The sequence below is a fragment of the Olea europaea genome, unplaced genomic scaffold (genome assembly GCF_002742605.1).
Source record: "Olea europaea var. sylvestris unplaced genomic scaffold, O_europaea_v1 scaffold1908, whole genome shotgun sequence".
Classification (NCBI taxonomy): domain Eukaryota; kingdom Viridiplantae; phylum Streptophyta; class Magnoliopsida; order Lamiales; family Oleaceae; genus Olea; species Olea europaea.
In genome coordinates, this window is record NW_019236892.1 from 47,513 (window position 1) to 70,840 (window position 23,328).

At 33.2% G+C, this 23,328-nt stretch overlaps 1 protein-coding gene and 1 pseudogene across 1 annotated transcript; one reads left to right on the forward strand and one right to left on the reverse strand.

Moving 5' to 3' along the window:
• The first annotated feature begins 14,384 nt into the window (after positions 1 to 14,384).
• Positions 14,385 to 20,680, forward strand: LOC111378963 (annotated as a pseudogene).
• Positions 20,681 to 21,055: 375 nt separating this feature from the next.
• On the reverse strand, positions 21,056 to 22,572 carry LOC111378964 (cyclin-D-binding Myb-like transcription factor 1). Its single transcript, XM_023002268.1, has 2 exons — positions 22,336 to 22,572; positions 21,056 to 21,982 (listed from the first exon to the last, which is right to left on the reverse strand). The coding sequence occupies exons 1-2, from the start codon at positions 22,570 to 22,572 to the stop codon at positions 21,056 to 21,058; spliced, it is 1,164 nt and encodes a 387-aa protein (XP_022858036.1).
• Between the last annotated feature and the right edge of the window lie 756 nt (positions 22,573 to 23,328).

The window sequence follows — 23,328 nt, forward strand, 5'->3', positions numbered from 1 at the left end:
GTGCAAGTGTTCATTCATTTTCAAATCTGATTTTTCGATAAATGTTTGAATGAAATGGTACCTTCGGGTACGGTGTTTCGGCACTACAACAGTTTGAATGATCATTCTCCGGCTCTACACGTTATGATAATGCTATAGTAATTGAATTTTGCCAGAAATCCATCTACGTGCGACGGTATGAATCTATAGTTCGGAATTTCTAATTTGATAACGAATTGTACCGATAATATCTATTGAGTTTCAAACTCATGGGTTAATTCTCTTCCTACAGGTTGAATTGATTTTCCTTGGGGTGTAGATGATGGTAAAGGATGATGCAACATGTCATGGAGAAGCCGGTGATTTACATCTTTAGTTGATTTTGAGATGTTTACACTTTCTTTAAATTTGATTTCTATGAATATTGTGTGGATCTATTTTACAAAAACTCGTTATGAATAAACTATGTTTGAATGTAGATATGCGTCATAGGAATAAATTTACAAATCACTGTATACAAAAAAAAAAGAAAAAGTTAGCGACTTAAATTTTTGATGTCTTTTCAGAAATTTCAGTTTCCTCCTCATCTTTAAAAAAAAATCATAACTCTTTCATTACTTAGTATTTTTATACGAAACCAATTGGATTGGATAGCCTAATAAGTTAGATACTGAATAAAATTGGAATCATGTCAATCCAATAATCGGTAAAAGGTTATATGTCACATAAAGTAAACTGTGCTGTGTGCTGTCTCTGTTTTTCAGCTTCTACCATTGTTTTCAAAAATTCATAACTCACTCGTTACTTGGAATTTTTGGATGAAACCAATTGGATTTGATAGTCTCATGGATTAGCTACTGAATAAATTTTAAATCATATGGTTTTGACGTCAGCGGAATTTTATATGTCATTTTAAGTGAACTGCACCGGTTTACCTTTCAATCGGGTCGTTGCTGAGTTTTGAAAAATATTTTAATACTCCATATGACGTCAACGGAAGTTAGTTTTTGACTATGTCATATTATAAGGAGTTTACTACCTTACATTAAAATTTGATAAAATTTCAAGGTCGATAGCTATGAAAACAAATTTATTTTGACAATTACTGTTTGAGACAAAAACTGGAATAGCAACATTACTTTTTAAGTTTTGCCAAAATTTCACGTCAATAGTCGTTACATGCATGGAACCCATTCTAAAAATATTTTTGAAATTGTTTTCTTTTAGAATTGGATTATTTTTTAAATAAAAAAAAGAAAATTCTTTAATTAAATTCTAAAATTTAATCTTTATACCTTCTATTAAAAATATATTGAACTAACTTTACGGTTAAGGTACAATGGTTTGAGTGATGTTTCATTCCATGCGGGTCGGGGCGTTACAATAATAAATCTTGTAGTTCAGTAAATAATAATTACACAGATAAAGAATTAGATAACTTAGAAATAATAAATAGTTTCAAAGATAGTTATAATAGTTTAGAAAGATTAGAAGACAAGATAGTAAATACAAATAATATAATAGATAAAATATATAAACATTAGGAGAAATACAATATAGAATTAGAAACTTGAAAACAAAAGGAACAACCTATAGATAGTTACACGGATAGACAAACAACCTATATATAGATTTAATGAGTATCATGCTCATTTTATGTTAAGCACTGATGACGTGTCGTATAGATCTATTGGTGAATTCAAGTTGAAATACTCACACACACTCATTGGCAACAAAAAAATTGTGCTTAGGTGAAGTCTAAAAGAAAAAATAAATTCAAACTTATTGCTGATAACACGTTATAAACTAGATAAAAAGAAGAGAACAAAGAAAGTTTATAAGCTTTTATCCATTGAGAACCAAAACCTTATATTTATATGTAAGAATTAGGACGGTTGGAGTACAATAATCATATTTATTAAGGTTGTGGAAATAAAATAATAATTTAAATTTAATTTACAACAATATTCAATTTTTGCACAATGAGTGATCAAAGTGAAAAAAAAATAATAATAAAAAATTCATAAATACATGGTACAAACTCCATTAAATATGTAGTTTGTTAAAAGTAATAAATTAATCATGATTTTTTTTACTATCAGTCTATGTGTTTTTTTTTTTAATCAATAAAATGGTGCGCTTTTTTTTATTTTTTATTTTTTTTATTTTATCAATAAAATGTTGCCAACATTTATTTTAGATCAAGTTGCTCGTCCTCGACAGAATTCGGTTTGAAAAGAAAAAAATTAGACTAAAAATGGTGTGGTGAAATTTAGAATATTCTCCAAAGTTTCGGTGAAAAATGGTGTGGTGAAATTTAGAATATTTTCCAAAGTTTCGGTGCACAAGTTGCTCTTTGCAATTGATGAGGTAAAACTACAAGTTTTAATAAAAAGATCAAAACTCCATGATAATTTATGAAATCCATGAGAACCCAAAAATCTATATTGAGTTATGCTATCTAACACAACTAATATTAAAGAATAATGTTATTTATTATTATGATAATAAATCATCGGTAATGCGGTAATTTATATGAAATAATGAGATTAGACGGTTCAATTTCTATGAGAGAGAAGGGGACGAGATGTGATTTCAAGAGAAAGAGAAATGTGAGGATAATGAATTGCTACATCACCGATGATTTATAATCATGATGATAAATAACATTAATGAATATTAAATTATCAATCCAAGTGACATTAATATGGTATTAAATAACGTATACAATTAAACTATTGTTTGGCGGGATTAAAATAAAATTTTCAGTAAATTTTGATAAAAATAAAATATGTGGTTAAAAAGTTATGGATCCATGAAATATATAATTGAAATTATTTTTGACGTTGGCTTACCTTTAATTTTCACCAAACAGAGGCTAAATAAATCGTTTAATTTTATTTTTCATTTAGTCTATTACATTGCGTGCTCCTAGACTGATTTTATAGCATTTGTGGCGTATTATAACATTATTCATCTATAATATAAGTCTATAGAAATCTTATGAATTCTGTGAAATTTTATTAGAGGGTTATTTGACAAATATTTTAATAAAACAATTAGCAAATTTCGATATTTGTTATGTAATATGTGTTTTAAAAATCAATAAAAATTGTGAATTCAATAAATAAATTAACTATTTAAAATTAGAGTTTGAACAATTTAGAAGTTGATAAAATTGTTCCATTGAACTATCACTACAATCCATGAAATATATATACGTTGAGAAATTTATCATCATCATCATTATCATCATTTTTTATTCAATCAGCCCTATTCGATTTAGATAAAAATTACACTTTTAATACATTTTAATAAAAATTGTTAGAATATGTGTAGCTAATGAAATATAAGTTAAAATTAACAAAAGTTTTTTATTGAAACATTGGTTGGACCCATTATATGAAATCTGTTTCGCCAGGTTTAAAACCCCTCCCAGTACTTATTCTCATCTTTGAAGCCATTCGCTCCCAAACCTCCGTTCAGTCAGCTCTTAAACGAAGGCTTTGACGCTGAGCAGATTTGGCAGCAAATAGATTTGCAATCCCAGCCCTTCTCTCCCTCCGCCGCCACGTCAAGCAATTTGAGGAAAACCCTGAAGAGATTCAGAAACAATTCGATTTGGAAAGAGAAAAGTTTGCGGACTATAAAAAAGATGAGACAGAGACTGAGGATGACAATGATAGTGTTGCACCATACCATTTTTTGCACTAAATGGTGTAATGTCCGTTTTGTCTTTATTTTTCATTTTTCAAAGATAATAATTAAGGGTATTTGGATCATTCTCGTTCTATAATGATGATGATGATGATGATGATGATAATAATTACACTATTAATTATATTATTAAAGTTTATTATTTTTAATAATATAATCAATAATAATTAACGTAATTGTTAATTTAATGTAAAGTTTAATTCGTAAAGTTTACGTTTAAAGTTTAATTTAACGTAAAGTTTATATTATTAAAGTTTATTATTTTTGTAAATTTAACATAATTTTTATCATAAATTAATAATATAATCAATTATTTTTGTCAATTTAACATAATATATAAAACACGTGAATAATTTAGTAATCAATATATTTGTTAATTTAATGAAGTTATGATTTAGTAATTTATATAGTTATAAAATAAATAATTTTTTTAAATAAATACATTGTCAAAAATCGAAAGAATGAATAAAATAATAAAGTATTGTTCATTTGGTGTAAGCTTTGGTGCAGTGACTGGAGAAAAATTTTGGTTTGGTGCAAGATTTGTTGCAAAATGGTGCAAATTTTGGTGAAGCGCTGGAGATGGTCTAAATGAGGCTTTGTGTTGGATCAATAAATTATGGGATTGAGTTGTTAGTTGGTACATTAGGTTTGAAAGATCATTGAGCTAATAGATTGATGTATTTTATTTTTTATTTTTTTGCAGGTTGGATTAATGGGGCTCGATGATGAAGAAGAAGAAGGGAACAAGATGGAAAATGCAAGGTGTGATTTTTCTCCTTGTTCCTTTCTCATTTTTTTTTTCCTTTCACTTATGTAGCTGTCATTTTTTAAAAGATTCTCACTTAAAGAACCATTTAAAACTTTGACAGATTCAATAATTTGATGAGAAATCTGGCTTGTGTTATTGAATTTAAGGGTTGAAATATCTCTTTGGTGTTGGTTTTACAACTATATGTACATACACATCTCAAAGATTGCTTATGTCAGTTCCATTCAGGTACGAGGAATTTTTTGGTGGTAAAAGAACTGGTCAGGGGAAGAAACCTAAAGTATTTGGTAGATCCAATGATTCAGATATGGACTATGGCAACAATAATCAGGTAATTTATGTTTTTATGGCATCCAACCATCCTCTATATCTGTATGTGTGGTGTAGATCAAAACATATAATGTGTAAATCGATATGGAGTTGTTCAAGAATTGTTGCCTACCCTTCGTACCAATTGAGGTACTCAAAAACTGTTTTGTTTTACAGAAAAATACTCTTTCTACCCATGAAAAAGAGCTAGAGAAACTCTGTTCTGAGATAAAGGTGATGGAGAAAGAGAATTTAGACCCAAAAACCTGGACAATGCAGGGGGAGGTACTATTTTTCAATTTCTAAAATATTTTTTTTCACAGCTTTCGACTTATACATATATGACAGTGTGCGCCTCTCATTGTTTATTGAATTATGCCAGGTAACTGCAGCTAAAAGACCAAATATTAGTGCATTGGAAGTTGATCTGGATTTTGAGCACAATGTTAGACCTGCACCTGTAATAACTGAAGAGGTCACTGCATCCCTTGAAGAGTTAATTCAAAAACGAATCCTTGAGGTGAAATTCGATATCCATCCATGATTTGGAATTTCGTTATGTATGGATGTAGCTCTACTAATGAAGATTTATTGCATGTTCTTATGATTTATNTATAGCATTTGTGGCGTATTATAACATTATTCATCTATAATATAAGTCTATAGAAATCTTATGAATTCTGTGAAATTTTATTAAAGGGTTATTTGACAAATATTTTAATAAAACAATTAGCAAATTTCGATATTTGTTATGTAATATGTGTTTTAAAAATTAATAAAAATTGTGAATTCAATAAATAAATTAACTATTTAAAATTAGAGTTTGAACAATTTAGAAGTTGATAAAATTGTTCCATTGAACTATCACTACAATCCATGAAATATATATACGTTGAGAAATTTATCATCATCATCATTTTTTATTCAATCAGCCCTATTCGATTTAGATAAAAATTACACTTTTAATACATTTTAATAAAAATTGTTAGAATATGTGTAGCTAATGAAATATAAGTTATAATTAACAAAAGTTTTTAATTGAAACATTGGTTGGACCCATTATATGAAATCAGTTTCGGAGGAAATACTGGCCAATAGCCGGTTGACCCAGCCAATTTTCCAAAGAGGCCTTTGGCCAGTTAAAAAAAAAAAAAAGCAAAAATATTTAAAACATTGAAAACCAACAAAAAGTAAGAGAAACCCAATTTTACCTCTTGCAAGGAAAAAGAAGCAGAAGCCGAGTGGAAAAGTACTGTAGCACAATCGACCCAGTTACCGACAAAGAAGGAAAAATAGGAGACCCAATTGGCCATTTCTCTCTGAAGGAGGTAAGATTTTTATACAAAAAAAAAACCATGTTTTTATTTTTATTTTTGGAAAAAAGTATAATTTTATATATATGTGTTGAGAAATCCTTGTGTAAATGTGAAATTTGGGTTCTTATTGTTTGGGAAGGAGTGGAGATCGTCGAAAATGGAGTTTTCCAACGATCTCCATGGCCAGAAATGGAAGGGGCCGGCTGGGCACGCCGTCCGGGCGCTCCCAACCGGCCCGGTCGCCCAGGCGGCCCAGTTGACTGGGCCGGCCGTTATTTTGGGCCACAGGCTTTTTTTTCCAGTAATTATTGAAATTAATTAAATAATTATTAATGGCTAATATTGTGTTCTCTAATATGTAATTATTTATTTGAATTGCTTAATTTGAATGTATATTATGTATTTAAAATTATTTATCGTAAATATAAGATGTAAATGTTATATTATTTATCGAAATATTTATTAGTTGCTAATTTAGATTAATTAATTATTTTATATTAAGTAATAGTAAACAAATTAAAAGAAATAATATAATATTAAATAAGTAATATATATAAAGAATTTAAATAAATATTTAAACATTTGTAAAATAATAAAAATAAGCAATTAAATTTGAAAATTAAAATATCAGATTTAAAATTTAAATAAATAATTAATATATTAAAAGTAATTAAAATAAATTTGTAAATATGAAATAATCATTATGTGTAAAGAATTAAAATTAGTATTTAAACATTCATTAAAATTAAAAAACTAAATTAAGTGTTAGAAAAATAATTAAAATATTAAAATAAACTATAAAAATAAGTGTTACTAAATTAATTTTAAAAAATGAAATATTAAATAAGATATATATTAAGAATTTAAATACATAATTAAACATTTGTAAATAATTAAAATAAGTTTTAAAACTTCATTAAAAATAAATAACTAAATTAACTGTTAGAAAAAAAATTAAAATAAGCAATTAAAATATCAAAATAAGTGTTAGTAAAATAATTAAAAGAAATAATTAAATATTAAATAACACACACACACACACACATATACGCAATTAAATTTGAAAATTAAAATATCAATCAAATTAATTTTTTGCAAAGCAATTAAAATAAATTTGTAAATATGAAATAAGCATTATGCGTAAATAATTAAAATAAGTTTTTAAACATTCATTAAAAATGAAAAGTAAATGAAGTGTTAGAAAAATAATTAAAATAAGCAATTAAAATATCAAAATAAGTGTTAGTAAAATTATTAAAAGAAATATTTAAATATATATATAAAATTTAATAAGTGTTAGTAAAATTATTAAAAGAAATATTTAAATATATATATAAATATATATATATAAAATTTAAATACATATTTAAACATTTGTAAAACAATAAAAATACGCAATTAAATTTGAAAATTAAAATATTAATCAAATTCAGTTTTTGCAAAGCAATTGAAATAAATTTGTAAATATGAAATAAGCATTATGTGTAAATAATTAAAATAAGCATTTAAACATTCATTAAAAATGAAAAAGTAAATTAAGTGTTAGAAAAATAATTAAAATATTAAAATAAACGATCAAAATAAGTGTTATTAAAATAATTAATTACATGTTAAATAAGTAATATGCATAAAGAATTTAAATAAATATATAAATATTTGTGAAATAATAAAAATAAACAATTAAATTAGGATATGAAAATGTCAATTAAATTAAATTTTTACGAAGCAATTAAAATAAATTTGAAAATATGAAATAAGCAATATGCGTAAAGAATTAAAATAAGTGTTTAAACATTAATTAAAAATGAAAAAGTAAATTAAGTGTTAGATAAATAATTAAAATAAGCAATTAAAATATTAAAAGAAACGATCAAATTAGCAAATTAAGTATATGGAAAATAGTAATTTACGTTCATTTTCTTTATTTCGTGATCGGTTGGTTATTGCATCTTGTAGCAATGTGTTAGTATATTTTTTTTAATATTTGTGTTTATCGAACATCATTTGCATAGGGTTCTAATATTTGAAATTTTGCAGGATGGAATATCATCTGGATGACGCTGTTAGACAGATCCTTGATAAAGTTACGTCGAATTGTAATATTTATTTTTTCAGGAGGATCGTTCAGTACTACCTTTGTTGAGGATATCACCTCCACCAAGGAGAGCATGTCCAGTGAGGATGTCACCTCCGCTGAGAAGATCACGTCCGGCTATGCCAGAGGTTCAGATGCCTGAATTCAGCGTTGATCGAGATAGAGTATGTTACTTAAAAATAATTTTTCGATTGTCGTTTTATTTTATTTGTTAGGTTATTCATTTGTAATAGTTATTTTTTCAGGAGGGCCGTCCAATATCACCTCCTACACCTAGTCCCCGTGCTTTGATGATTGATTTGATCGAACTCCTGATGGAGATGAGATGAGACATGGCAGAGTTACGGGATAATGTCGTGACACTACGAGCTGAGTTCGGGGACATGGCACAGTTATGATATGATGTCGCGATGTTACGAGTTAGGTTAGGAGACCTTCATGCTGAGGTTGCAACGATACGGGGTGACATAGCATGCCTGCGTGGGACGGGCGATTATCGAGATGGAGGAGCTAGCGGAGGGACAGGTCACTATCGGGACGGAGGGGATGACGGAAGGACTGGTGGCTATCGAGACGGAGAGACTGGCGGCTATCGGGACGGAAGGGGTGACGAAGGGGTCGGTGGTTATCAGGGGGAAGGGGTCAGATGGGGTATGTTGACTCATCGTGGCCATCAGTTGCTGCATTTGATTCATTTTTAAATGACACGATGGGAATGGAGGAGCGAGAGAGGAAACCTGTGGTGGAGGGAGTGCCCGTGCAGGAGATACCTGAGGACGTGGAGGGCGTACCTGAGGAGGAGAGGGTATCGGAGATGGAGGTGGAGGTGGTACCCGAGATGACGTCACCTGATGCAGAGGGGATACCCGAGAAGGTGGGGGTGCCCGTGCAGGGGATACCTGAGGACGTCGAGGGGGTATCGGAGGTGGAGGTGGTACCCTTGCAGGGGATACCCGGGGATGCCGAGGGGGCACCGGAGGAGGATAGGGTATTGGAGGTGGAGGTGGTACCCGTGCATGGGATACCCGAGGATGTCGAGGGGGCACCGGAGGAGGAGAGGGTATCGGAGGTGGAGGTGGAGGTGGTACCCGAGAAGACGCCAGACTCGCCGGACGTGGTCTTTGTGTCGGAGGAGGTGTTCCCGATAGCGGGCGAGGGGGTCGTCCCAATGGCTGGGGAGATGGAGATTCCCGAGACGCATGAGGAGAGGACGATGGCTGTTGACGTGCTGGAGCGGGTGGTCGGCAAGAGGCCAAGGGTGCCATCACAGTACGTCCTTTCTCCCTTTACCGCGGAGGTGAAGAGGAGAAGGTTCGTCGACGGGAACACCCGAATTTATTCAGGGAGGTGGACCACGCCAAGTGGAAAGCCTTTGAGACAGAGTGGAGAGCACTGTAGCCTGGGTAAGTTTTGTATTTTATATAATTAGTATAGTACGCAGACGCTGACACATGTATACTTTTTATAACTAAAAATTCTGTTCTTATTTTTTCAGGGTTAGTTGCACGATTGCTGAGAAGACGATCTCAAATGCTTACAAGTGGTTCCACGACATCACCACTTCGGGGGCTTGGCTTGCTGATGATGTAAGTGAAATAAAGATATTGTTATTTATTATGTATGTTCAAAATCAATTTTTTGAATGAAATTCATAGATTAACTCCTTTCTTTATTGGTGTTTCTTGATGTAGCACATCGACTTGAGCATGGATTTGCTACGAGATCGAGTTGAAAAACATCCAAAATCGTTCAACATTCCTGGTAAACTCATATTGAACACCGAGTTCATCTGTGTCGTTGACATTGAGTACCAGTCATTCCAAGCTATGGGTAGCGAGTACACGGTGCCGGAATACATTATGGAATGGGTCATAGGGATGTGGCCGAGTGTCGGTGGAAAGCCATGGGATGGCTGTACGCATATGTACATGCCAATATGTGTAAATCATCACCATATTGCAGTGGAAATCGTATTCGCCGACTCCACGATGTATGTGTACGACCCCGATCATTCATACCTACACACAAGGCCAACTCGAGCAAAATCTAGAGTCGGTGTCTGTGATCGTTCCCATGATGGCTAGACGAGCGAACATCACTGTACATGACAGATTCACCACCGTGCGGATCACGACGACGACGAGGCAGCAAATATCGTAAGTGTTTGTAATTTTATTTTTGTCATTTACATCTTAGGTTCTAACTAATTTTCAATGTGCTAATACAAAATTGTTTAATTGTAGGGGTGATTGCGGCATGTTTGTTATCAAGTACATATAATTTTTGAGTGTGGCACATAAGGTTGATGCAATCAACCAGGCATGGATACAAAATTGGAGAAATAAACTAACATGTGATTTATTTGAATTTAATGGGGATCCGTAAATAATTGTACATATTTTTACATTTATTTAAACATTGTACAGTTCATTCATTTATTCGTAATTACGAAATAATTGTAAAATGTTAATTATTTATGTAATATTTAAATATTTATTTTACAATGCAGCCTATCGTATAATGCAGTGTCTAGAAAAAGTTTCGATTTCAAATAATTAACATAAATAATATGCATAACAAATAAATATAATGAATGAAATGTTTAAAAAAATACTAAATCTAATAATTCACATAAATAATATGCATAAATAATTAACGTCAAAGTTATAAATAATTACATTGCCAATAGTTATTAAAATTACACATCCGTTACATTGTCATGTAGAGAAATCTGACTTGTACAATATCTTCTAGTATGCCCTGTTGCACCGCACATACTGCACTTACGATGCTGGAGAAACTCTCCGGTAGATGGTATTCTAAACGTACGTGTACGTCCAGGAGTACGTGGTCCAACTGCTAGTGGCAACAAGTTATTCAGTGGGAAAATGTGGTCGGGCACTTCCCATTCGACTTCATTTGGTACAGGAAATATTGTTTCCGTATATGCTGCTCTCCAATAATTAGTCATGTAATACACACTGCATAAGGTGTGTGGTGGTAATCCTCTATGCATAGTCACTGCCATTGCATGTGTACACGGAAAACTCTCCAACTGAAACCGTCTACACGTGCACGTGTTATCATTCAAGTCCACAATGTATCCGAAATTACGTGCATATCTCACGGAGTAGCGAAATTGATCCAGTGGTTCTACATATACCTTTCTTGCCACATCTAGAGTCCTGAAGAGCTTATCTTTTTGAGCCGGGGTTAGCACACTTGCACAATTTTGTGATTCCTCATGTCGATCGTGAAACTACTGTTGTAGCTCGTCACGAATGTTCTCAATCATTGCGAGAATTGATAACTCTCGATCTTTCTTGAATAAAGCGTTAAGCGACTCCGCATTGTTTGACGTCATCATGTTGTATCGAATTCCTGGAAAATGTGATCGTGCCCAATGTTCAATTCTCATCTCTGTTAGATACTCCCATGCAGCATGCGATTTACTGTCTATTTCGACTATGAACTTATCAAACTCTTCAAAACTGTAAGCCTCTGCAGCTCTCCTAAACAACGCAACGACGCCATTGCCTCGATACCTGGTTTTCAGGTTTCCCTGTATATGATACATACAATAACCATGATGTGCCTCGGGGAAGACTTCGGCGATACCATTTATTATTGATTCCCCTCGATCGGTTACGAATGCAAGATTTTCGACATCTCCAATTACTTCCCTCAACTTCGTGAAAAATCAACTCATCGCTACATCATTTTCTCCGTCGACTATGCCGAACGCAAGAGGGTAAATTTGGATGTTCGCATCTTGACATGTTGCAATAATCAACTTGCCCCCGTATCTCGCCTTAAGGGTTGTACCATCGACTAAGATTAGGGGTCGCATTGCATTTCGAAATCCTCAAACACATTGTCCAAGGGCCATAAAGAATTATTTGAAGCGATTTTTGTCATCCTTCTCAATAAAAAATGTCGACCCAGTATTAATTCTTCCCATGTTATAGCAATACCTGGCCAATGGAAATAAAAATAATCATAATTTAGATAATATATTAAATATTAAATGAACAGAAAAATAAACAATTCAATTAAATAATTAATTACATATAAATAAAAAATTGAAATTAAATAATTAAAATTTAAAATAACAAAGAAATAAACACTTAAACAATGAAATACCTGGCTAATTTAGCATAACTCTCCTCGGTCGAACTCATCAAATCCTCAAATACACATTCTTTAGCCTTCCAAGCCTTCTGATAGCTCATGACCACCCCGTACTCTTGTCGAACGTCATTAATGATGTCCGAAAGTCTGTAGATTGTTCGTGGATCCTGGAATTTGTGCATTATTTCTAGACCAATGAACCATGATCGGGCCTGCCTATGATCATTTCGACGAATACCCACTTCGCAAGTATGTTCCTGTGCATACTTACGGACTACAAAGAACTCATTCGTGTCCATCTTAGTCGCTCGCAAATGCTAATGGCAACTGTCGTCAATACAGATAATTGTGTACGTCGACTTATTTGATTTCTTCACTTTAAACTCGAAGTTATGTTTTAAAGCAATCCGGTGCACAGCTTCTTGCAATTCTTTCTTTGATTCGAATAGTTGCTCGACATATACATCTTCATCATCGGGAACTACATGCGAACAATTAGAGGACCGTGTACTCGGTCCGGCTTGTGAGCTCGCACCCGACTCATGTCTCCTACGGGATAAAGCAATCAAATCCTCATTTGTAAATGCGTTTTCATTCTCGTTGTTTTCAACTATCGATGGAATTCTGTGCGTAACAGTGTAATCATGGTGAGTAGCAGTGGTATCGGGAATAACCACATCATCTTCACGAACAATCTGAATTGTATCCCAAACATCATTTACATTACGATTCTCTTCATTTAAAATTTCGTGTTCACCCTCGTGGACATTCTTCCCCAATAAAGTTAAGCAAATAAGAGTCAACTTTCGGCCTTGGTTCAATTTAATTAGATGTTTCATTTCCACTTCAGAAGTAACTTTCATAGGTGGAATTAGAATGGTCGAATGCTTATGAAACAAAAATCCTAATTCCATATCGTATTGAGAGGGATCGACGTTAAGAATGTTTTGTATATCACTGTACATTTCTGCAAACGATGTACTCCTTGTTATAAAAATTGCTTTAACCCCATTTCCTTCACTCGTCCATTTCCATTCCCACTGAGCATTATCATTCATTGGAAATTCACCGAAATAACAAATTAGGACACATGCTGATGCCATATCTGCCACAAATTAAAAATAAGAAATTAATACATAATTTTTTAAATTGTTCATTTCATATTTAATTTAATTTTATACTTTAAATAATTCATTGATTATTTTAATTATTTCAAAAATATTTATTTCAATTAGTATTAAATATTTATTAATATTTATTTCAATAAACATATATTAATGAAAATATAAATTATAAAATCTGAAAGGGGAGGGGAGGGAAAAAAAAATTAGGCCTGCTGGGCCGGCTGAAAACATCCAGCCCAACTTTTTTGGTCCGTTTAATCTGAAATTTACGCTCGAATTTTTTATTTTTTTCCCTTTTTCAACGAAATAATGTTTACAGACACCTATAAATTTTTCCTGTAAAATATATGCATACACAGATGAATTTTTTTGTTATTTTTGTTATAAAAAAATTATACATCTGTATTTAAATACTGTAAAATTCATCTGCCTTTATAAAAAAAAAGATTTAAAGATTCAAACAGTAAATTTAACTAAAACAAAATTAAAAATACGTATTTACACTTACCAATTTTCAGTGCCGATTGTGAGTATTGTTTCTTTGTTGAACCTTTAATAATTTTGGGAGATTTCAAATATTCTAGCAGATGGAAGGAAAAAATTCTTTTTTACTGTATTGGAGAAACTGATAAGCAAAACTGATTTTGAAATTTACATATAGAAATAACTGAATTTATTTAAACTTTTAAGGGTATTATTGTCTTTCAAAGAATTGATATACTTTTGTAATTGTGAAACATAAATAATGACACAATTGTCTTTTTATTGACAAGAGGCCAATATGATCGATACAAAAAAAAAAATAAAAAATGATCAAACTGAAAATTTGATTCTTTGACCAAGCCAATTTAAAAGGTACCCCGTCAGTTTCGCCAGGTTTAAAACCCCAAGGCGTAAACCCCTACTCAACCATCTTCATCCAAATCTTCACTACGACCGTCATGGTTTCCACCACCGATGGAGGTGCAAAACAAGCGGGTCTCAACTCCATCCACCGTCTGAAATCGACAGAACCACCGTTCTTCCTCTCGTCGTCACCGGACTTCTCACAGGCTGCTCGATCAGCCTCCCAGTACTTATTCTCATCTTTGAAGCCATTCGCTCTCAAACCTCTGTTCAGTCAGCTCATAACCGAAGGCTTTGACGCTGAGCAGATTTGGCAGCAAATAGATTTGCAATCCCAGCCCTTCTCTCCCTCCGCCGCCACGTTAAGCAATTTGAGAAAAACCCTGAAGAGATTCAGAAACAATTCGATTTGGAAAGAGAAAAGTTTGCGGACTATAAAAAAGATGAGACAGAGACTGAGGATGACAATGATAAATTAGTGACTCAAGAAGGTGGAGGAATTGATGGTTTAGAGAGTGAGAGTGAGGGCTTTGACGAAGACGAAGAGGAGGATGACGGTGTCGATGGTGAGATAGAGGACAAGGAAAATGCAAATGAGGTGAAAGATAAGTTTTTGAAGATAAAGGAATTGGAAGAGTAATTGGTTGACGATGAGGAGAAGAAATGTGGATTGAAGAAAGAGAAGAAGAAGAAGAGGAAGAGAGGTGAAATTAGGGATGGGGATGGGGATGAAGAGAGTGACGAGGAGGATGATGAAGATGGGAAGAGGAGGAGGAGGAGGAGGTATGATTATGTTTTTTCTAGGGATTTTGGGTTTGTAAGGGTATCTCCAATGCATACCCTATTGCACCAAATTTTAAACTTCCTCCAATTATTGTACCAAATTTTGGTGCAAAATGGCGCAACATAAATAGTGTTGCACCATACCATTTTTAGCACTAAACGGTGTAATGTCCGTTTTGTCCTTATTTTTCATTTTTCAAAGATAATGATTAAAAATTTTTGTGTCATTTTCGTTCTATAATAATGATGATGATAATAATAATTACACTATTAATTATATTATTAAAATTTATTATTTTTAATAATATAATCAATAATAATTAACGTAATTGTTAATATAATGTAAAGTTTAATTCGTAAAGTTTATATTTAAAGTTTAATTTAACGTAAAGTTTACATTATTAAAGTTTATTATTTTTGTAAATTTAACGTAATTTTTTATCATAAATTAATAATATAATCAATTATTTTTGTCAATTTAACATAATATATAAAACACGTGAATAATTTAGTAATCAATATATTTGTTAATTTAACGAAGCTATGATTTAGTAATTTATATAGTTATAAAATAAATTATTTTTAAATAAATACATTGTCAAAAATCGAAAGAATGAATAAAATAATAAAGTACTGTACATTTGGTGTAAGTTTTGGTGTAATGATCGGAGAAAAATTTTGATTTGGTGCAAGGTTTGTTGCAAAATAGTGCAAATTTTGGTGAAGCGCTGGAAATGGTCTAAATGAGGCTTTGTGTTGGATCAATAAATTATGGGATTGAGTTGTTAGTTGGTACATTAGGTTTGAAAGATCATTGAGCTAATAGATTGATGTATTTTATTTTTTATTTTTTTGTAGGTTGGATTAATGGGGCTCGATGATGAAGAAGAAGAAGAAGGGAACAAGATGGAAAATGCAAGGTGTGATTTTTCTCCTTGTTCCTTTCTCAATTTTTTTTTTCCTTTCACTTATGTAGCTGTCATTTTTTAAAAGATTCTCACTTAAAAAACCATTTAAAACTTTGACAGATTCAATAATTTGATGAGAAATCTGGCTTGTGTTATTGAATTTAAGGGTTGAAATATCTCTTTGGTGTTGGTTTTACAAGTATATGTACATACACATCTCAAAGATTGCTCATGTCAGTTCCATTCAGGTACGAGGAATTTTTTGGTGGTAAAAGAACTGGTCAGGGGAAGAAACCTAAAGTATTTGGTAGATCCAATGATTCAGATATGGACTATGGCAACAATAATCAGGTAATTTATATTTTTATAGCATCCAACCACCCTCTATATTTGTATGTGTGGTGTAGATCAAAACATATAATGTGTAAATCGATAGGGAGTTGTTCAAGAATTGTTGCCTACCCTTCGTACCAATTGAGGTACTCAAAACTGTTTTGTTTTACAGAAAAATACTCTTTCTACCCATGAAAAAGAGCTAGAGAAACTCCGTTCTGAGATAGAGATGATGGAGAAAGCGAATTTAGACCCAAAAACCTGGACAATGCCGGGGGAGGTACTATTTTTCAATTTCTAAAATATTTTTTTTCACAGCTTTCGACTTATGCATTTATGACAGTGTTCACCTCTCAATTGTTTATTGAATTATGCCAGGTAACAGCAGCTAAAAGACCAAATATTAGTGCATTGGAAGTTGATCTGGATTTTGAGCACAATGTTAGACCTGCACCTGTAATAACTGAAGAGGTCACTGCATCCCTTGAAGAGTTAATTCAAAAACGAATCCTTGAGGTGAAATTTGATATCCATCCATGATTTGGAATTTCGTTATGTATGGATGTAGCTCTACTAATGAAGATTTATTGCATGTTCTTATGATTTATCAACTTGTATGTTTGAGGGAGATAATAACCCAAGTAGTTACTAAATGCAAAAGGTTTCCACAAGGTCACTAAACTTTAAAAATAACTCAAGTCATCACTAAATTTTGCAAAATATTTCTACGGGGTTATTGAACTTTAAAAATCACTCTATTCATCACTAAACTTTGCAAAAAGTTTCCCAAGGATCACTAATTCAGTGATCTTCTAGGAAATTTTTTACAAAGTTTAGTGATCTCGTAAAATTTTTTTACAAAGTTTAGTAATGAATGGGGTGATTTTTAAAGTTCAGTGATGACTGTGGTGATTTGTAAAGTTCAGTGATCTCAAGAAAATATTTTACAAAGTTCAGTAATAACTTGAGTGATTTTTAGAGTTCATTGACCTCTTGAAAACTTTTTGCAAAATTCAGTGATCATTTGGGTTATTATCTCATGATTGAGATAATAGACATGCTAAACTTTCACAAAGAAAAAGTGGGTTTTTTTCCTCTCCATCTTTGCTCCACCACAAAATTCACATGCTAAAGGATTTTGGTTCAAGGGAGGCTGTAGGGGAAATTTTATCCTTGTTGGGGGTGGTGCAGTTGTAGGAAATTATCTATGCTCATCGTGTCATGTGGTACAAGAAAAGGTGGTTATAAAAGGAAGATAAAGACTAAAAACAGAAGAGAAAAATCTGTTTCTTTTTCCTGATTGTGTAGTTCTAAGATTTATGCCTTTTTAATTGTTATTTCTTATAATTGTTTCTCACTGAATCATCATCCATGGTGGTACCATATATAGGGGCGTTTTGATGATGTCCAGAAGCCCCTTACTTTACCATCCAAATCTCCAAGAGAAAAAATCGAACTGGCATGTTTTTCATTTACTCTAAATCATCTTTCTCTTTGGAGTTGATTTTTTTCCTAATTCCATCAACTTCAAATATACAGGATGAGAATAAGAGTGAAAAGGGCCTTGCTGAACTTTATGAGGTTAGTATCTTTTCAGAGGGTAGTTTTGCTTATTTTTCCTTGCTTGTGATGAATACATTCATATTGTAATATTATATGAACTTTTTTGACAATGTGAGCCTTTTCTTTTTATGTATATTTTCATCACAATTATATGGGATGTTTTTCCCTATGTTTATGCTGGATGTATATGTTCAGAAGACTGGCCTAGTTTCAACAGCAATGTCTTTCAAAGACGAGCAAAAGAAAGAAGTGCGTTCGTAGAACTTTTCTTTTTTATTTGTTGCCATTTTGTTCCTCTCAGATCATATGTTTTATATAGTTAACGTATAACTCTTTATTGTTTTTTGGTTATATAGTGTATTTGTCGTTCATATTTTCGGTTGTGCCCATAAACAGTAATTGTCTTATTATCTTCACTGAATCTAGGTAAATTTGTAAATATTTTCTTCAAATTAGTCAATGAGAAGGTCTCTTTATTTATTTATATTATATTTATTAATTTTTTTCCCTTCTCAGGCAAGCATGTTATTCAAGAAACTGTGTCTGAAGTTGGATGCTCCATCTCATTTCCATATCACTCCAAAACCGGTACTCTTCTTGCTAATTGTAATATGACCCAACTTTACCAAAGTTTTATCAACTTCTGAAGCAGGTTTGAATTTTATTTTTATCTAATCAACTCAAAATGGTTATTGTGAAACTAGCAATGAAGAGGATTCTAGAGAGAAGAACAAACTGGCGGGAAATTTTTCTCATTACAAAGTGAAGTCTCAGTACAGTATTTATACACAACCGTATCTAACAAATGCAATACAAAATGACTTAAATAACCCTATACTATTTAGTTCAATACACCCCCTCAAGATGGAGAGTGGATATTCAACACTCCCATCTTGCCTAACAACAGCTTAAACCGTGCTCCTGCTAAAGGTTTGGTTAAAAGATCAGCCACTTGATTATATGATGTCATGTACAACATCTTCACTTCAGGCGCTATAGAGTGGATCATCTGTAGAAGGTTTAGTAATCGATCCATCAATAAAACCTTCTTTATTTTTAACACTAAGTGTCACGTCGCATAGTTCTCTTCTGTGAGCATGACGGATACGAGCTGCATTCCCGTTTTATCGCCATAATGAAGATAATACGGATTGTTTGGATCTCTAATCAACTGATCAGCAAGATGAGTTACCTCGTCGGCAGATAAATGAGATGATGAATCGGTGTTATCAACTTGATTCTGGATCTCTTCCTGATTGTTAGACTCCATCGCCATTGCAGGGAAGCTTCACCTGCTCTGATACCATGTGAAACTAGCAATGAAGAAGATTCTGGAGAGAAGAACAAACTGGCGGGAAAATTTTCTCATTACAAAGTGAAGTCTCAGTACAGTATTTATGCACAACCGTATCTAACAAATGCAATACAAAATGACTTAAATAACCCTATACTATTTAGTTCAATAGTTATTGAGGACATGTCTATGCAAGCAAATGTTCCTGCCCTGGCTATGGAAGAGGTAAATAGTCTATGGAATATTTTGGGTATTTGCATTAAGCAAATAAGTTCTTTTATAATAGTTAAAATAATTTCGTTGGTAGATTGCACCTCTAGCGGTCTCTGATGCAGCTATGCTTGCTCCTGAGGAATTGTTTGCTGGCAAAGGAGATGTTAAAGAAGAAACAGAGCTAACAAAGGCGGAGAGAAAGAGGAGAAGAGCAAACAAGAAAAGGAAATTCAAAGGTAAAATATTGAATGACGTGATAGAGATGAGTTTGAAATCTATATAGAAATCCTAAAAAGCCACCTCCAATTAGGTCAGGGGTAATATAGGCAAAATTATGCTCAACCATATATAGTACATGGGACAAAATATAGTTAACACGAACGTTCAAGTATCCACTTATCTTCATTCAGTTTTAAACCGTTCTATCTAATTTTTGCGTTGATTGGGTTTTTTTTTTTTTTTTTTTTTTTTGGGGGGAAAAAAATACCCATTACATTTATATTTCTTCGGTTTCTTGGAATCGAGTTGCTAACAGCTACTGCCGCATGAAATTTCAGGCAATGAAGAATTATGAGTTCATTAAAGAAATTCTTGTAAGAAGCGTCTCTTGCCTTGGCCATTGTTACTTTTATGACTGCCAGGTAAAAGGCGTATTTCTTCTAATACCTCACAAAAGGTGTCAAAAATTTTGATTTTTCGACTTTGAGCTTCTTCTATATGAGCTTCTTCTACATGGACATCAGAGGCAAACACTAAGAAGGAAGACAAAAGAAGCTGAAAAGATGATGTTTGAACATAGGAGCGGAAGAAAGTAGAATCTAAAAAGTTCATTTTATTATTTTATTTTTTTGTGTGAAATATGAACTTTGATTGCCTTGATACGGCTTTGTATTGGGATAAATTTTCCACTAGTGCTCTAATTGTCAAAAGCTTTAGTTCTCTATTTTAATGACAGCAATATCATGGCCTTTCTCGGAGAAGATATAATGCAACTTTCATATTTTAGCTTTAATTGTCTATTGTGACGCCACTCCACGTGCCATGGGAGACGATCATTAGATTCTTTGATGAAATTGAGCGAGCGCATATGATGATACAATTGATCCTTCGACGAAATTGAGTGAGCACATTAGTTAACCTCGAAGCCACCAAATAAATTATCTGTGATTCTGCCTTTGGCAAATTTATAGATAATTTATTCAAATTTATTCATAACTTCTTTCCCAAGGGAGATCAATTTGCTTTGACTGCATTAGATTTCTTTTTGCAGTCTGAAAATATAAGGGCAGCAACGTGAATGAATTTTTGAAGAATTAGATTTTGTTGTAGTGATTTTTTGAAGCTCCGTCGTCTGCCATCAGCCATCATTGCGTTAAATTTGAACATGCGTACAATATTTCTTGGTGGAAAGTCGCCTCATACGATAAAAATAAAAAATCTAAACTTTTCCCCAATAAGGGTCTGCTATATGAATGCTTTCTTTTATTTGTGACAAGAAAATGATGATCCATTTTCTATTGTCCACAGCAGAATTGAGAGGCTAGTACAAAACATTCATTATATTCTCCATCTTGGAGATATCAAACTTCACATTTCCATAACAATACTGTCCCAGGCTTCTCTTGCTTCAAGTAGATATGAACAATATCGATGTGCCAATAATTCAACTTGTTCAGCAAATGACTTGCTTCCATGATGACCTATGTGAAGAACCATTTGGTTCCAACACGTCTCCAGACCTGTGATCAAGAAGGTTAGCCCAATTCACATCTTCTACGGAACTTGCATTTAAGCTAAAAAGAGCACCATTTAGGGGATAGTCATCAGCATCAGCCCATATACCTTCAGCAACCATAGTTGATGTTAACTGACTATACCATTTAATACAGCACTTGGGTTGAGTTCGAGTGGCCAGTTTATCACTAATTGCCGTCCAACAAATATTATCCCGTAACATGCCATGCCTCGATCTCTCCTCTTCATAGAATCTCTGTTGCAGATCAGCATTTACTAGATCAAATAAACCCTGGTACTCCTCCTGAGACCACCTTCCTTTCTTCAAGTTGGGTAATTTTTTTCTTAGCCAAGCATTTCTTACATGTGTTTTATGTTTCCCAAGTTCATCTGCCAATGCCTTCCACTGGTTCCCATACTCCTTCTGGGACTTCAGAACCATTTCATACTCTTCTTGAGTCCATCTGGGTTCCTCAGCACTTTGAAACAATTTTGAAGCACTATGGGGCCTATATTGTATCGCATTCCCCATCTCCTTCCAACAGTTTTTCAGTTCAGGGTACTTTCTACCATTGAAAATTACGTACAAACCTTCTTCCCCCAAGTCATGAACCTCTATGTACCTATAGACAGCCTTCTTAACAATTTCATTTTCTGCTTGTGTAAACCACTTACCCTGCACCAGTTTCTCTCCCTTATTGTCTCCCTCCCCAGAATTTGAATCATCAGATGCAGGAAAAACCTCAACACGACCAGAAAATCTCACTTTCTTGCTACTTTTTCTTGGTTGAGGATCATTTGAACCATTTCCCACTAATTTATCCTTTTTCGTCTTTCCTTTATTGTCATTTTCTTCCTCGTGATTCTAATCCATAGTTAACTGAAAAATTACGGCCACTATATACAGAATCTAGTGTCAACATATCTTGCCAAGTAGCAGATAGATTATCCTCAGGTTTTTCTCTCCTTTTCTTCCTCTTCTTTTTCTTCATTTCATTCCTCTCAATAGAATTCTCCATAGTTGATTGAACTTTTCCCTTAGCATCTATAAGTTCTTCTATCAAGACAAATTGCTGTGCACATTTCAGTTTCATTCTTCCTTATCTTCTTCTGCTGCTTTATCTTATCAACTCATCAAAATCCACGTCTTGTACCTCGACAAACCTGTCAACCATTCCTCTTGTACCTCGACGAACCTGTCAACCATTCGTCTTGTACCTCGACGAACCTGTCAACCATTCTTTCACTTTTCTCCTCACTATCCCATATCTTACTTTTTGTGGAATCATTGCCAGTTTTAGCATCTACAGAAGATTCAGTAATAAAATCACCTTTGCTCTTCTTTTTATCTCCTCTTTTCTTTGTTTCAATCTTCTGCATATCATTCACTATGTAATCCTCACCCTTACTCTGTTGTTTGTCTCTTCTCCTTTTCTTCCCTTCCACCTTCTCCATATCCTTCTCTTTGCCATCCTCGATGCACTTTTCAATCGTCTGATCCCTTTTTAATTGTTAGCGACGAACCCGCGCGAAACAATTTGGCACGCCTAGTGGGACAGTGGTGTTTGGTATTGAAAATACAAAAGGTGAAACAATATGCCTCAGAGATCCGATAAGGAAGCAGCAAGCCAGGGAGGAATCCAGTCTATGATCGAGTGATATGAGGAGCACCATGCCTCTCCACGAATAGATGGACAGAATCAGAGTAATAACAGTCGTTATGAACCATTGACAGAGTTGAGTTCTCGAACTATGCGTGCACTACTTGGAGAACTCACACAAGATGTTGTTGAACAGGTAAATCTTCGAAATATTCATAATATTGAAAGATTTACCCAAAATGAGAATGCACATTATGACAACATGGCCAAACAACTAAACACTTTGAACGAAATAATGAATAAGTTAGTAGGCCAAATATGTCAATCGATTATGCCTCTTGCAAACCACTTTCAAACTAGGACAATTGTGGGACATAATCCCTCAGTCCTAAATCCAAATCAAGGGATAGAGCCACTTTCTGGTCCCTCTACTTCAAACCAAGGGGCTGGTGCAGTGCTAAATCAGAACAATGGTAATGGTACGTCTAACTTGGAGGGTAATCCAAATGTAAGAGATAATGTCCTAAACAATGGACAAAATATCCCACGTGTTAATGAGGGAATAGACGTTCAGGCTAATGGTAATGGCCCTAATCATGGTAACTTTGTT